Source organism: Oncorhynchus masou, chromosome 16, assembly GCF_036934945.1.
Source record: "Oncorhynchus masou masou isolate Uvic2021 chromosome 16, UVic_Omas_1.1, whole genome shotgun sequence".
Taxonomy (NCBI): domain Eukaryota; kingdom Metazoa; phylum Chordata; class Actinopteri; order Salmoniformes; family Salmonidae; genus Oncorhynchus; species Oncorhynchus masou.
Window position 1 is genome coordinate 15,152,060 of NC_088227.1, and position 16,260 is coordinate 15,168,319.

The 16,260-nt window shown below is 42.4% G+C and overlaps 1 protein-coding gene across 1 annotated transcript; it reads right to left on the reverse strand.

Moving 5' to 3' along the window:
• Positions 1–484: 484 nt before the first annotated feature.
• LOC135557534 (DBH-like monooxygenase protein 1 homolog) lies at positions 485–13,729 on the reverse strand. Its single transcript, XM_064990862.1, has 12 exons — positions 13,113–13,729; positions 11,576–11,722; positions 11,198–11,365; positions 10,916–10,999; positions 8,678–8,857; positions 8,431–8,533; positions 8,088–8,254; positions 7,655–7,846; positions 7,182–7,241; positions 5,697–5,839; positions 1,060–1,228; positions 485–789 (listed from the first exon to the last, which is right to left on the reverse strand). The coding sequence occupies exons 1-12, from the start codon at positions 13,383–13,385 to the stop codon at positions 634–636; spliced, it is 1,842 nt and encodes a 613-aa protein (XP_064846934.1). The 5' UTR covers positions 13,386–13,729; the 3' UTR covers positions 485–633.
• Positions 13,730–16,260: the final 2,531 nt, after the last annotated feature.

A 16,260-nucleotide genomic window follows, 5' to 3' on the forward strand; every position in this document is an offset into this window, starting at 1 on the left:
CTAACAGAAAAGCAAGAATAAGACCTTCCTTTTTGCCCTGTTTGCGACTGTATGGGACATTGGCACATTGGAGTTACTCAGCCAGAGTAATCGCTGTAAGTCGGACTAGCGGTGCTGGCAGCACTGCGGCCTTAGGGAGAGATGTTCCTAGCGGTACCAGGGTGACCAAGGCTGTAACAGTGGCCTTACAGTACTGAAACTACCCTGAGCCAACTATATGTTTCTATGTAGCCTTGGCAATTATTTGAATCAGGTCTGGAGAAATTCACTGGTATTTAGGGCTATATTGCAGGCCTAAATTCTGGGCAATTTATCCATAAATCGTAGAAGAATATGAAGAATGTGTCATGGGCAATACTAGCAAAAAGTGTCTTACACTCAACGTAAATAACTACCTACCTAAACTTGACCTTCTTGGCCATAGGTAATACTACTACTTCCAAAATACAACTCTAAATAAACATTTATTAACTCTTGGACATAAAACATTTTAAAAGTATGTTTTATATATATTTAGACAATAAACCCTCCCAAAAAAACCACCATGTCAACATCAGCGCATTTGATGGAAGAGTCCTTCTAATACACAGGGAGTGGTGTGATTCACACAGTTGCATGGCTATAGGCTACAGGCTAAAGGCTTAAACAGGCCTGGACTACGGAGTATGTGAGGCACAATGTAAAGAGGAGAACCACTCCGCTGTGTGGCTCTGAGGCAGAACGGCACACCATGGAGGGAGGCTTGACTTCAGACTTCACCTCTGGTGGTGACACTAACGTGCCTTGAATCTGGAGGGGAAAAGAACGAGAGGGAAATGGGAATAACTATGAAATATAGTGAGGAAGATGACTATCCAAAGCACATTCAAGCATATATTATACAGTCAAATTAAAAGAATAACTTTCAACAAAATGAATATAAATCAACATCCCGGAAGAGTGAAAGGGCACAGTTTCATTGGTGGATGACATATATGTATTTCCGTCAGAGACTAATTGATAGCACCAGATTAGCCCCAGCTGCCTGATCCTCAGCGCCAGCTCTGACGCAACACTCACCGACCACTCGTCCTGCCCCCACTTGGAGCAGCGCACGTTAATGGGCAGCTGTAGAACCATCTCGTTGAAGGACTTCCCTCTTTTCTTTGACCACCTGTACTTGTCCATGGCCTCTGTGAAGGACAGGTTGCTATACTTCTTTGGGCTCTTGATCATGAAAGGCCAGGTCCTTTGACAGAAGAGGAATGTACATTAAGTGACAGTATATACAGTATATATATATATATACAGTATATACAGTACAGAATGTTCACCCGTACGCCTGCTGATGCGCAATATATCCGTCGCTGCATATGTGTACATGTACACTATTCAACATTTTGACAACTTATGGTCAGAAGGGAAAAAGGGCAGAGCTGCTAAACCAGATCATTCCCAAAGCATTTCCACGAGGTAGACATTTAGGGGGAAGTGGGACATTTAGTAGTTTCCTGCTAAGGCCTGTTTGTGTTTACAGAAGGTTAGTGTTCATCTTTACGACAAGGTTGCTTGGAGAGCACATAGCCTTTCTCGGATGGAAGAAAGAGCTGTGTAAAACCTCATCTTTTTTTTAGAGGAGCCGACCGGATCTATTCGAAACCTCCTCGTTCTTGTGAATGAGAACAGAAGGAGTTGCGTCCCGCTGTAAACGCACTCCAGCAGCTCGACCCATGAAATAGGCTCTCATTTCCAGGCCTCTCATTATTCTCAGGGCCAAGGTCTTACCTTACGCAACCTACTAAACAGGAGCATATGAACAGTAGAGACCATGGACACATTACAGTACATAGCGTCAGATTAAGGAACACGTTGAACTGTGTTTACTGTACGGACATACAATGAACTGACTTCTATGTGACGTAATCATTATATTAAGTAAAATGACGTTATATTTTAGGATTTCCCTTCATGCGCTTACAGCAAACAAATTGAAACGTTACGGCAAAATGATTGTTTTCACAGCAACTATTGTGTATCGTTTCATTTCATTTGATGAAAAACATGTTATTTTGAACAAAATGAATGGAATTCAAGAGCAAAACCATAGTGAGGAAAACAATAAACTATTGCTTTGTATATTTCGCCGTCAAATTCCAGCATGCTAACTAGTAAAACCTGCTAAAACAGGACAATGAGTATCACTGTTCTCAGCTGCAGCTCAGCTCCACATGTTGACCCCACATTCCTCTGTCCTTCCTTCCTTCCTTCCTTCCTTCCTTCCTTCCTTCCTTCCTTCCTTCCTTCCTTCTAATGGCCTGCAATCTCCTTGTCCCATAAATCTTTTCCAGTCCTTCCCCTATTCTCTCTCTCAGGCCTGAGTGGGGCAAAAAAGTATTTAGTCAGCCACCAATTGTGCAAGTTCTCCCACTTAAAAAGATGAGAGAGGCCTGTCATATTCATCATAGGTACACTTCAACTATGACAGACAAAATGAGGAAAAAAAATCCAGAAAATCACATTGTAGGATTTTTTATGAATTTATTTGCAAATTATGGTGGAAAATAAGTATTTGGTCACCTACAAACAAGCAAGATTTCTGGTTCTCACAGACCTGTAACTTCTTCTTTAAGAGGCTCCTCTGTCCTCCACTCGTTACCTGTATTAATGGCACCTGTTTGAACTTGTTATCAGTATAAAAGACACCTGTCCACAACCTCAAACAGTCACACTCCAAACTCCACTATGGCCAAGACCAAAGAGCTGTCAAAGGACACCAGAAACAAAATTGTAGACCTGCACCAGGCTGGGAAGACTGAATCTGCAAAAGGTAAGCAGCTTGGTTTGAAGAAATCAACTGTGGGAGCAATTATTAGGAAATGGAAGACATACAAGACCACTGATAATCTCACTCGATCTGGGGCTCCACGCAAGATCTCACTCCATGGGGTCAAAATGATCACAAGAACGGTGAGCAAAAATCCCAGAACCACACGGGGGGACCTAGTGAATGACCTGCAGAGAGCTGGGACCAAAGTAACAAAGCCTACCATCAGTAACACACTACGCCGCCAGGGACTCAAATCCTGCAGTGCCAGACGTGTCCAACTGCTTAAGCCAGTACATGTCCAGGCCCATCTGAAGTTTGTTAGAGAGCATTTGGATGATCCAGAAGAAGATTGGGAGAATGTCATATGGTCAGATGAAACCAAAATATAACTTTTTGGTAAAAACTCAACTCGTCGTGTTTGGAGGACAAAGAATGCTGAGTTGCATCCAAAGAACACCATACATACTGTGAAGCATGGGGGTGGAAACATCATGCTTTGGGGCTGTTTTTCTGCAAAGGGACCAGGACGACTGATCCGTGTAAAGGAAAGAATGAATGGGGCCATGTGTCTTGAGATTTTGAGTGAAAACCTCCTTCCATCAGCAAGGGCATTGAAGATGAAACGTGGCTGTGTCTTTTAGCATGACAATGATCCCAGACACACCGCCCGGGCAACGAAGGAGTGGCTTCGTAAGAAGCATTTCAAGGTCCTGTAGTGGCCTAGCCAGTCTCCAGATCTCAAACCCATAGAAAATCTTTGGAGGGAGTTGAAAGTCCGGCAACAGCCCCAAAACATCACTGCTCTAGAGGAGATCTGCATGGAGGAATGGGCCAAAATACCAGCAACAGTGTGTGAAAACCTTGTGAAGACTTACAGAAAACGTTTGACCTCTGTCATTGCCAACAAAGGGTATATAACAAAGTATTGAGATAAACTTTTGTTATTGACAAAATACTTATTTTCCACCATAATTTGCAAATAAAATCATAAAAGATTCTACAATGTGATTTTCTGGATTTTTTTTCCTCATTTCATCTGTCATAGCTGAAGTGTACCTATGATGAAAATTACAGGCCTCTCTCATCTTCTTAAGTGGGAGAACTTGCACAATTGGTGGCTGACTAAATACTTTTTTGCCCCACTGTACAGTGCATTCGGAGAGTATTAACACCCCTTTTTCCACATTCTGTTACGTTACAGCCGTATTATAATATGGGTAATACAAGTGTTCTGCTCATCAATCTACACACAATACCCCCATAATGACAAAACAAAAACAGATTTTTTGAAATTTTGCAAATGTATTATTATAAAAAATTAAAAAATATTTACATAAGTATTCAGACCCTTCACTCAGTACTTTGTTGAAGCACCTTTGGCAGTGATTACAGCCTCGAGTCTTCTTGGGTATGACGCTACAAGCTTGGCACACCTGTATTTGGGGAGTTTTTCCCATTCTTCTCTGCAGATCCTCTCAAGCACTGTCAGGTTGGATGGGGAGCGTCGCTGCACAACTATTTTCAGGTCTCTCCAAAGATGTTAGATCGGGTTCAAGTTCGAGCTCTGGCTGGGTCACTCAAGCACACTCAGATTCTTGTACCAAAGCCACTCTTGCGTTGTCTTGGCTGTGTGCCTAGGGCCGTTGTCCTTTTGGAAGGTGAACCTTCGCCCCAATCTGAGGTCCGGAGTGCTCAGGAGCAGGTTTTCATCAAAGATCTCTCTGTACTTTTCTCTGTTAATCTTTCCCTCAATCCTGACTAGTCTCCCAGTAACTGCACCTGAAAGAAATTCCCACAGCATGATGCTGGCACCACCATGCTTCACCGTAGGGAGGGTGCCAGGTTTCCTCCAGCAGTGACGCTTGGCATTCAGGCCAAAGAGTTTGATGTTGGTTTAATCAGACCATTGTTTCTCATTGTCTGAGAGTCTTTAGGTGTCTATAGGCAAACTCCAAGCAGGCTGTCATGTGCCTTTTACTGAGGAGTGACTTCCATCTGGCCACTCTACCATAAAGGCCTGATTGGTGGAGTGCTGCAGAAATGGTTGTCCTTTTGGAAGGTTCTCCCATTTCCACAGAGGAACTCTGGAGCTCTTTCAGAGTGACCATCGGATTCTTGGTCACCTCCCTGATCAAGGCCATTCCCACCTGATTGCTCAGTTTGGCCGGGCAGCCAGATCTACAGTAGGAAGCGTCTTGGTGTTTCCAAACTTCTTCCATTTAAGAATGATGGAGGCCACTGGGCTCTTGGGGATCTTCAATGCTGCAGACATTTTTTGGTACCCTTCCCCAGATATGTGCCTCAACACAATCCTGTCTCGGAGATCTACGGACAATTAATTTGACTGCATGGCTTGGTTTTTGCTCTGACATGCACTGTCAACTGTGGGACCTTATATAGACAGGTGTGTGCCTTTCTAAATCATGTCCAATCAATTGAATATACCACAGGTGGACTCCAATCAAGTTGTAGAAACATCTCAAGGATGATCAATGGAAACAGGATGCACCTGAGCTGTATTTCGAGTCATAACAAATAAGGTATTTTTATTTTTTATAAATTTGCAGACATTTCAAAAAAATATATTTTCACTTTGCCATTATGGGGTATTTTGCGTAGATTTTAGAATAAGGCTTTAACGTAACAACATTTGGAAAAAATCAAGGGGTCTGAATACTTTCCGAATGCACTGTATGTACTCGCTGTATAACATGCAGTAACTAATTCGAAACATAACTTCTCCCTGAGAACACATGCTGTATGACCTTTGAAAGGTGCTCCAGGAAGAGAAACTCTTCACCTCAAAAGTATCTTCCCCAATTGTTGATGCAGGTTCCAACTTGAACTGCTGCATAGGTATTGCAGTTACAGTATACAGCTGCATACTTACGTGACAGGGGCCTGGATCTCTTTGACTCCAATGAACTTGAGCTGCCTGGTGATCTCAGGGAGGCTCTCACACCTGGCCAGGTTCACTCTGGGATAGTAGAGCAGGTATGACAGACACATCTCATCCCTGGTGGTCAAACCACCCTGAAGGAACAACCAGAGGAAAATAATCAAGAAATCAAGCCTGGGAGACAATCAGTATGCTCAATATTAAACGCCAATACCACAGCTAAATTAAGGTTACCACTTACCATGTTTTACAACTATCACATTACACGTTTATTTCATTCTATTTAGCTCCACAGAAACATTTGTCAACAAATACACCGATATCTGCGTAACAATCATCAACTCTAACAGCCATTAAGAAATCACAAAAATCTGTTTCGGAAACAAATTTGAATGTGAGTGATAGTTTACCCATTTGTGTCACAAATGCTAAAATGTTAGCATTTTGGAAACAGTGCCAGGGAAACTCAAGCAAATCATGGATTAGTGTCATACCAGGTGCATAGACTGCTTACAGGGTAAGGAAACCAATGTAACATTTTGTAACTTGGGTGAATTATCCCTTTATGTACTACTTCAAGGAGTATGATTTCTGACAAGGAGCAGACACAAAAGCATTGCTTTGTGGCGCCATGCACTGGACAAAGTTGCAATGGCAGGCAATGTGTTTTTCGGGGGAAAATAATTGGCATGAATTCACAAAATCATGACAATGGATTCAAATTTAGTCTCATGTCGTTCCAGAATAACAATGAGTTATCATGTTTCCTCCTGAACAGTAGAGAGTAACTTCAGAAGAAAACTACCCCTGTTTTACGACTAGTCATCAGAAATGTGTTAGTTTGATGTCTCTGTAAGAAACAGTGCCAGTAGCTGCAAACGGCAATATAACCAAGATTCGTCTGTGGTCCTCGGGCTGTATTTGCAGACAGATTGTTCAGCCAAGAACAGACAGTCTTTAACACATACATCTGAAAGTATCAACCAAGAGGTTCATGCAGGGGAAACACAACTCATTCCTATAACAAAATTCCATTCCATTGCATTCAAGTAGTCTCCACTCTTTCCACTGATATATTATCCTTCTTAATTTTGAGAAATAGGAACGATAGTGGTCTTCAATGTAATTATTCTTCACGATAAGAATGTTTCAAAACAATGTGCTTCGTGTCTGTCTCATGGCGATGCTGAAGTCAAAGGGATAATCCCATAGCTCTATCCTAAAAGGTTCTGTAATAAAATTGGTGTGAACATGATCACTATTGTACCATCCGGCAACCAACCAAATCATCAAATCCTGGAAACACAGACAGATGAGAAACACGAGCTCAAATAGACTCAAATGGGCTCAGCCGGAGGACCAATAGGACACACTGAAAAATGTTGTGATCTCTGTAAACTCAGAAGAACAGATAATTAAAGAAAAAAAGAGTGTGTTTTCATTTATCCATGTGGATTGTGAGTACTACATTCTTACCCAGGTCATGTTTTGTCTGCCTTTCGTGGTGTACTTGCATTCTGTGATCAAATGGTCACCCTGAAAAGAAAACAGATTGAAACCAAGGCTCTTCTCCGGTTGTGAATTTAGAACCCCACATCAAACAGAATGGCGTTGTCATAAAGTACAACATCAATATAACACTAAAGCAACAGTGCATAAGGTGTGACTCACTGTGGTTTTAGCACGGCTGTACTGCGGTCAAAGGCAACAGCCGTTTGTATGAAATCTTTTTCACATAAGTGAGCAAAACCCCCCAAAATGAACCACTTCTGTCCTGTATCTACAGTATGTGGGTGGATCAAAGTAATGCAATCATCAATCTTTACTGTTCATCAAAGGGTGAGGTAAACCTGCTTAGACCTGCAAGGGTAGCTCAAGCAGTAGATTTATATTCTCATGTTTCCTTCACTACTTAACATGTCAGGTTAACAGTATAGCAGTGTACCAACAGGTAGCAGCAGCCTCTCTTCCTTCAGCAGCTGGAACTCCTGGAAGTTGAAGTCAAACTCCTCGTCATGTGACAGGGGCTGCAGCTCCTCCTGCTCCCGGAAGTGTCTGGTTCTGATGGCGCGGCCAGCTAGGTGGGCATGCATCAGAACAGCAAACACCCTCACTCCGTTGGGCATCTCCTGGCCTAGGGACTGATGGAGGAGCAAAGAGATTCTCTCATAGATGCAGAAAGTGCTTGTTTTAGTTTAATTGCACTTTTGGATGATCACTGTTTTGGGAACGTAGTAAGAATAAAACAGCGGCGTGCCACTGTAGGTGATGTAGCATAACAGTAATTTAACAGTGGATGTTGGACGCCTGTTGTTCCCTAGTGAAATGGGACTTTTGGCATCACACCAGATTGAAAAACAACGCCAGAGCTGGCTGTCTTACCTCCTGCAGACACTCGCGGGTACAGTGTCCTTCGGAGACGTACTCCTGCATGCCTGGAGGCAGCATGTGGTACAGACTGACCCACACACCTGTCTCTATCACACCTGCATCATACTGCCGCAGCTCCGGGGTGTAGAAGAGACGCAGGCCAGAGCTGTCCACCACTCCTGAGAAGGAAACAGTAACATTACCGTTCACAGGGTAACTGACCGTTGTGCTGTAGATGTCACTTTGGCGCACACAAATGTGTATGCTGTGAACGGGTGAAAAGGAAGAACACAATGGCCATGGCAAACGAGCCAGGTTCGCTGTAACATGACGCGTCTTTGTGGGTGTACTGTACCTTGTTGAAGGGCTGGGTTGTCATAGTGGACCTCCATCAGGACATAGACAGGGTCTATTGCTGTGCCAATGGACAGACCAACGTGGGGCGGATAGGTGAACCCCTGTGAGGGTAGATTGAGAGGCACACTGAACATGTCGATAAGGACGCTTACGCGGCCACTCCGATACACGCACACACATGTAGCTAATGAAATGTATTACGACGCTGAATTGAAAACCATCACAAGTAGAAAACAATTGCCCACCTCACCACCGATGGCCCAGGCGAAGACTATCGTCTCACAGGTGAGAAATGAGTCAGGCATATTTGGATGGTAACATTCATGGCTGGCACCGAGCTCACTCTCATTCAAGTTGCTATCACATTGATACAACAAAATGTGATGAACCAGGTTTTCGTGGCCCCTTTGAATCAAAGGCTCAATCTGTAAACAAAAGAGGGGAAGTTGTACATTTGAATGCATTCTAAACCACAGTTGGCTTCTTTGAATTGCCTACACTTGCCTTAAAAGACCTCAACTCTATTGCTCTTAACCGTAGGATACACATGAGATGGGATAAACAGGATTCGGTTGGCCCTGCTCACCATAGGATGGAAGTAGTGAAAAATAATATTTTTTCCTCGATAGGGGCCTCTCGTTTGGCCTGCGATTCTGAGCAAAGCAGCTTGCTGCCTGCTGGGCAAACTGTGACATCATACTGTGAGGCCTCCTTTCAAATCAGCACGACATAAGACCAAAGCTTGGCCTATGACCACCATATAAATATTTAGACATTCTTCCTTTTACTTTTTCTCAATTGTTATTATTTAGGGTGGAAGCAGCTGTCGTAGTCGAAGTTAGAGGTTGAGATTGTGACATGAGAGGGGGGGGGGGAGTATCCCTTGTCAGACGATTTGAGACACTTTATAGGCTGCTGTCTCTGAATAGAGGACTTTGTTGAACAGAATACGTCTGTCAAACTAAAATACGCATGTCATGTAGACACAGTTTTCAGGAAGTCTTGAAAGTCAGAGTCAGCTAAACAGGAAGTGAGGTTGCGGTGCCCAGGATAATAGTGGGTGGGGTGAGGTGGTGAAAGGCCAAATAAATCCCCCAGAGGGATGAAACAGGTGGAGCAGAGGGTAGAGAGAGAAACCACAACTGAGAAAATACCATGGGAATGTTTAAAAAAATGTTTTTATGTCAGTATAGGCGTGCACAGGGAAAATGAGACTGGCTCTTTTAAACTTCTGTATAAATGCTTTAAAACGCAAAAAAGAACAACAGTAATTTTTCTTTATGGACCACAGATGAATTGGATGAGACAGTCCTATTCAGATCACGCATAAAAACAGATGTCTTACATACGGCCTCTCGCTCGCTGACTCACACATCATGCACACGCACACGAAAACATCTGGGATGGAAAAATATGTTTAATGACAACAGCCTGACTCCCATTTGGATAACCAAATGATTTCCGTTTCACTCTAATTGCATGCTAGCAACTCTTTTAGTATCTTACATCATTCCGTTATGCAAAAGATCCCTCTAAAATAAGAGTTCACAACAATATACAGGCTATCTTAAAACAACAGCGTGTGTGTTGTGCATAGTGGAATCGGACACCCCCAGCTGTTAATAAGGCTAGGATTTTCCACATCTTTTTTTCTCCATTGGAGCATATTTTTAGTCTAGAATGGTGCTGGTGTTTCTCAGTCTATGCTCTAATTGTTATCATCCGAGTGGCAGAGTGGAGAACAGAAGAGAAGAACTAGCTCCATGGGGCAGTACAGTAAGCTATGTGCTGGAGGGGAAGTAAGAGAAGAGGGAGCGAGCCATATTTATCTCTTTCTGACACTGGTTCACTTAATCACTGAAGACTCTTTGTTTTTGCGTAACTGTGTTTGACTTGACAGAATTGTCTTACCGTAAGTGGTACGACAAATGACAACACGACACAGTGCCACTATTCCACATTACATGATATAGCTAAGGCAGTGTAGATAAACGTACAAGCACATTTAGGATTTAGATTTAAGAGCACGTTTGGTATTTATGACAAATCAATGTGCCGTCATACCATACCTTTGATTCTAAATTGTACGTGCTACCTCCTTTAATCAAGTGTGTTTTGAAGGCTTTTGGTTTCATACTTGTTCAATTATGTTTGGGGTATATAATTAAAACAATGGCTCTTCTAATACACAGTAGCAATTTAAAGCTGCAAACAAGCTGCAGGTGTGGCATGGAACAGAGAGAGAGCTCCCCCGGGGGTGGGGGACATACTTCAGACGACAGCAATGAAAGAGGGACGCAGGCAGACCAAATAAGAACTCAGATGATCCAGGTGAGATGCCTTTAGAGAAGGGTAAACAAACTGACTGCGCTACGACTGAACTATAGGCTAGTCCTTCCTCAAGAGAAAGCCTGTCGTCAATTTGCTATCGTTTTTCTGCTGTGCTGTTAATATGGCTCAATGATTTCCAAGCGTGTACTTACTCTAATTATGTGATGCTTCTGCTGTACCTCCTGGATCTGAAATATCTGACACCAGTAGGTAGTGTCCTTGTATGGCACCGGCACCTATCTTGAGAGAAACAACAAGACAGCAAGACTGATGTTTACCCTTAATAAAATGTGTCTAGATCTCACACAGTGCAAATACGGTCTCAGAGTTGTAAAGGTCTCTGAGAAGTAACAAAAGCCAGAAGTGGTATCAGGTTTGTTTAAGAGACGGGTGGTTACTGGGTAGCGTTTGTCTTCTCCACCTGTCACACTTACGTTTATGTTTTGCAAGTTGAAAAAGTCGGTCCCAGAGGTAATATTAACTTTACTTCCAGGGTCGAGTAGCCGCATACTCTTCCTCCCCCTGTTCACTCCATGGTACATCGGTCCCGACGGTCCCACATCGTCACTGTGGTAGGCCCATATCACCCTCACTGTGCTTTCCTGGGCAGCACAAATTACACATCTATTATCTATCAATTCATTTCAATTAAAAGAATTCTGTAAGAAGTACTATGACACCCCCGGGGCACAAACTGACACTTCAACTAAAACGCCCAACCACCCACCTTACCCCATACACAAGCACACATTTAAACATCCAAACGACCCACACATTTCCCATGAGATAAAACACTTCCACCGCCCACGTACCGTGATGTCCTTGTCATTTGTGTCACAGGTCAGGAGATCCCTGCTGAAAGCCAGGACAGTGTGTGTATTGTTCTCCCTGCCAAACTCCAGCCTGTAGCTCTGCTGAACATCTCGATGCACTTTTCTCTTGGCGTCTGCAAAGTAATCCTGTAGAAAGCATGCCGGATAAAACACAACTATTCTGGCTGCAATAATACTGTAATTAACCAAAAATGAAAGAGGGGATAAGAGAGCTCTTCAATGTAATTATAGATACATAGATGTAATTCACTAAACTTGGGGGAAACCAGTGTTCTTATGGCACAATTGAAAGACTCTAAACAAAACAAATGTGCATTACTGTTATTATTTTAATAATGACCTATTACTGTACGGTTACTATAGCTAGGATAACGACTGTTACTACAGTTACTATACCTAATTTGTCTTGAGCCCCGTTTATACCTGCCACTAACATCTCGGCACTAGCGTCTTTTGTCCTGATCTTGTCCTCATTCTGATTGTCCCCACATTTTTAGACAGGTGTAGCCGATTAAAAGGCGCATTGTGATCGGATTGTGATCAGATCTTCCTGGCATGCATTAGTCAGGCATTGAACACCTCCGGAGGTAGTCAGGCATTGTGTCTGGATATCTTACAAGTGTAGACGGATCTGCACAGTTACAACTCTAAAATCATAGACAGGTGGCATCATTGACGATGTGTCTTAAAATAAATAAATAAATATTATTTTGAAAGAATGGCATTGTAATAATTAGCATACAGGGAAGAACCAGGAAATCTGGTCACAGTGGGGACACCATGGACAAATCGGAGACACATTGTAATACCATGTGTAGACAGATTTCTGAAAATGTGGGTACAATCAGAATCTGGACAAGATCTCAGGACACAGGACCCATGTTTGCACCAGGTATAAAATGGGGCTGTTGTTGGCAAGTGTCTGGCTGTCACTGCCAAGCCTAGCTTGCAAATACGTATGACAATTTTCCACTAAGGTGGGCAAACAACAACAACATTGGCATAAAACTACAGCTACCGTCTCCTTCTGGTAACAAAATGAGAGAGGTTATTTTGGATTGTGTGGCATCGTTGCCAGAAATGTTATCCTTGATCCCTGATCCCTGAGGCAGAGCGAGAATCCTGTGATGTGTAGCAATATCAAGACCCCTTACACTGTTGGAGTTAAGCCATGAGTGGCTGGCTGTGCATCACAACAGTTTACCATACTTAGTTACACCTAACCAATAACAGATGTCACTATTGGTTCAATTTGGAGATCCTCAATGACTATGTTCTAGCTATTTTAATCGGGATTTAGATAGGACTATTTCAACACACACAGTATAACCCAAATAGCATTGGGAAAAGAGTTAAACATAAATGTAATATAAATCATTATTTTCCTATAGCAGCACAACTGAAGTATGTATGTCATGTAAAAAAAAATGCAAGTGAAAGTAGCCCACCTCGTGATAAAAAGTAAGGCATAGGCCTAGATGCGTCACTTTCATTCAGTAAAACCAAAGGTGCATACCTGTAGATAGGGTCTTCCATCTGTGACTCCACCAATGACAATATCCGACAACGCCATTGCACCGTTGGGAGATAGACCAAATCCTACATATCCTGTCGTTTCCACTTCTATTTCGAAAGTAATTGTTCCCCGGTCAAACCTCCACTTTAGATGGTATTTCCCATGAGGGTCCAAGATGGTTGAATGTCTAAATCCGCTGCCGTGGGAAAAAGACGCGTAAAACCAAAAAGCTGTGAAGAGAACTAGGACACTACGATATTTCGCGGGTAACATTGTGAACGTTGACGTAAAAAAAAAAAAAAAAAACGACAAACAAACTAAAATGTCTCATTGAATGTGGTTGTTGAGATAAATTGACGTTTCTGTAGAGGTTTGCCAGTAGTGCGCGGCGACCTAAAGACGCTTAATCTGCGAGGAAGCAGCGCTTCTCTCATTCTCTCACTACAACTGTCGAAATGTGTGCTGGCCCCTCTGATCTTTAGAGACACGTCCCACACGGCTACTTCTGTGGTCAGGCCTTACCTGAGTGGTTCGTTGTACACACAGGTGGCTGCGGCTTTCGGCAGTACAGCATAAGACCGTGATAGAGGCTACACATACTTTTAACCGCCTGTATCGACGGGACAGAACGTGAAGAATGGGTGCGTTACAAGCACATACATTCTGAAGTGTACAACAGGGTGCATGGTCAGAATGTATAGTTAGACACTGGATGGATCATCTCTGAACGTGTAAGGGCATAATAGACTATTAGCCTAAATACCAACCTGAGTTAAAAATAAAACTCAAAGCAAAAACACAAGCTAAATTAGAATAGGTCTATAGAGGAAGAAAGTATTATCCTTGTCCCTTAATTTGAACTTCTCCTAAATGTATCAGTGCCATTATGCCCTTACACGTTCACAACTGTAGGCCTGGATGTATGGTGAACTACAGTAGGAAAGTAGCCATCAGTCAACAGGCTGACGGCAGTGAGACAAGCTGAAGCTGCCAAAACTTCCAGGAACTGTCCCTCCTTCAGAAACACACCTACATGCAAGATGAGGAGAGGGAATGAAATCACCCACTGCATAAAATGGAAAATGTGTTGGAATTCCTATATGCAAATAAAAAAAATAAGTAGCCAAGTAAAAATGGTTCAACAAGAATAATGCAATTAAGCATATGAGATTGAGTACACAAATCAGGTTTTTATTCTCATTTATATAGCCCATTAATCAGGTTTATTGAGTATATTGTACAGTAAAGCTTCCTCATTCAGAAATACATATTCAAATATACAACAACTGAACATAACCAAGAATCAAGAAGTCCAAAAACATCATTTCAACTTTTGATTGTTACCATTACCATTAAAAGCATAAGGCAGATAGAAAGTTGTGTAGCCTAAAGTGTGACCAAAACACACTGAATTAATATAGTATGCGAAGGTCAGAAAGGGGAAAGGGAAGCCAGGAATGATTTATTTAACCTTTATTTAGCTAGGCAAGACAGTTAAGAACAAATTCTTATTTACAATGACTGCCTACTCAAAGGCAAAAGGCCTCCTGTGGGGACGGGGGCTGGGATTAAAAATAAAATAGATCAAAAAATATATAAATATAGGACAAAACACACATCACGACAACACTACATAAAGAGAGACCTAAGACAACAACATAGAAAGGCAGCAACACATGACAACACAGCATGGTAGCAACATAACATGACAACAACATAGTAGCAACACAACATGACAACAACATAGTAGCAACACAACATGGTAGCAGCACAAAACATGGTACAAAACATTGGGCACAGACAACAGCACAAAGGGCACGAAGGTTGAGACAACAATACATCACACAAAGTAGCCACAACTGTCATTAAGTGTCCATGATTGAGTCTTTGAATGAAGAGATTTAGATAAAACTGTCCAGTTTGAGTGTTTGTTGCAGACCAAGTCTAGATGTAACTTTAGCCTGCAGCTTTGATATGTGCTGAGAGAAGAACAGTGTACCATCTAGCCATACTCCCAAGTACTTGGATGAGGTGACTACCTCAAGCTCTAAATCCTCAGAGGTAGTAATCACACCTGTGGGGAGAGGGGCATTTTTCTTAACAAAACACATGACTTTTGTTTTGGGGGTGTTCAGAACAAGGTTAAATGTAGAGAAAGCCTGTTGGACACCAAGAAAGCTTTGCTGTAGAGCATTTAATACACAATCTGGGGAGGGACCATCTTAGTATAAAAATATCATCTGCATATAAATGGATGAGAGAGATTCCTACTGCCTGAGCTATGTTGTTGATGTAAATTGAGAAGAGCGTGGAGCCTAGAATTGAGCCTTGGGGTATTCCCTTGGTGACAGGCAGTGGCTGAGACAGCAGATTTTCTGACTTTATACACTGCACTCTTTGAGAGAGGCAGTTAGCAAACCAGGCCAAAGATCCCTCAGAGACACCAATACTCCTTAGCCGGCCCACAAGAATGGAATGGTCTACCGTGTCAAAAGCTTTGACCAAGTCAATAAAAATAGCAGCACAATATTGCTTAGAATCAAGGCCAATGGTGACATCATTGAGGACCTTTAAGATGGCAATGGCACATCCATAACCTGAGCGGAAACCAGATTACATACCAGAGAGAATACTATAGACATCAAGAAAGCCAGTCAGTTGATTATTGACAAGTTTTTCCAACACTTTCGATAAACAGGGAAAAATAGAAATAGGCCTATAACAGTTAGGATCAGCTTGATCTCCCCCTTTAAATAAAGGACGAACCGTGGCTGCCTTCCAAGCAATGGGAACCTCCCCAGAAAGGCAAGACAGGTTAAAAAGGTCAGCGATAGTCTTAGCGATGATAGGGGAAGCAACCTTAAAGAAGAAAGGGTCTAAACCATTGGACCCAGATGTTTTTTGGGGGTCAAGTTTCAGGAGCTAACATTAAGGGACATGGGCAGCTGTGAGAAGGAGGGCTTATTCTCCAGGTCTTTAACCATTTTACAGAACTTCTTGCTGTTAGACCCACAGAGAGAGAACTGCTCCTTAAAGTAATTAACTTTGGCCTTCCGGATAGCCTGAGTGAACTTATTTCTTATTTGCCTGAACGAGAGATAGTACATCAATGTAGAAGTGTCGAGACATTTTCTAAATAATCTTAAAC

Coding starts and splice junctions, on each gene's coding strand:
- LOC135557534 (XM_064990862.1), bottom strand. CDS start 13,385: ATGTTACCCGCGAAATATCGTAGTGTCCTAGTTCTCTTCACAGCTTTT. Junction 8,255..8,430: donor CAACCCAGCCCTTCAACAAG/GTACAGTACACC, acceptor TTTCCTTCTCAG/GAGTGGTGGACAGCTCTGGC. Junction 1,229..5,696: donor GAGATCCAGGCCCCTGTCAC/GTAAGTATGCAG, acceptor CTTCTGTCAAAG/GACCTGGCCTTTCATGATCA.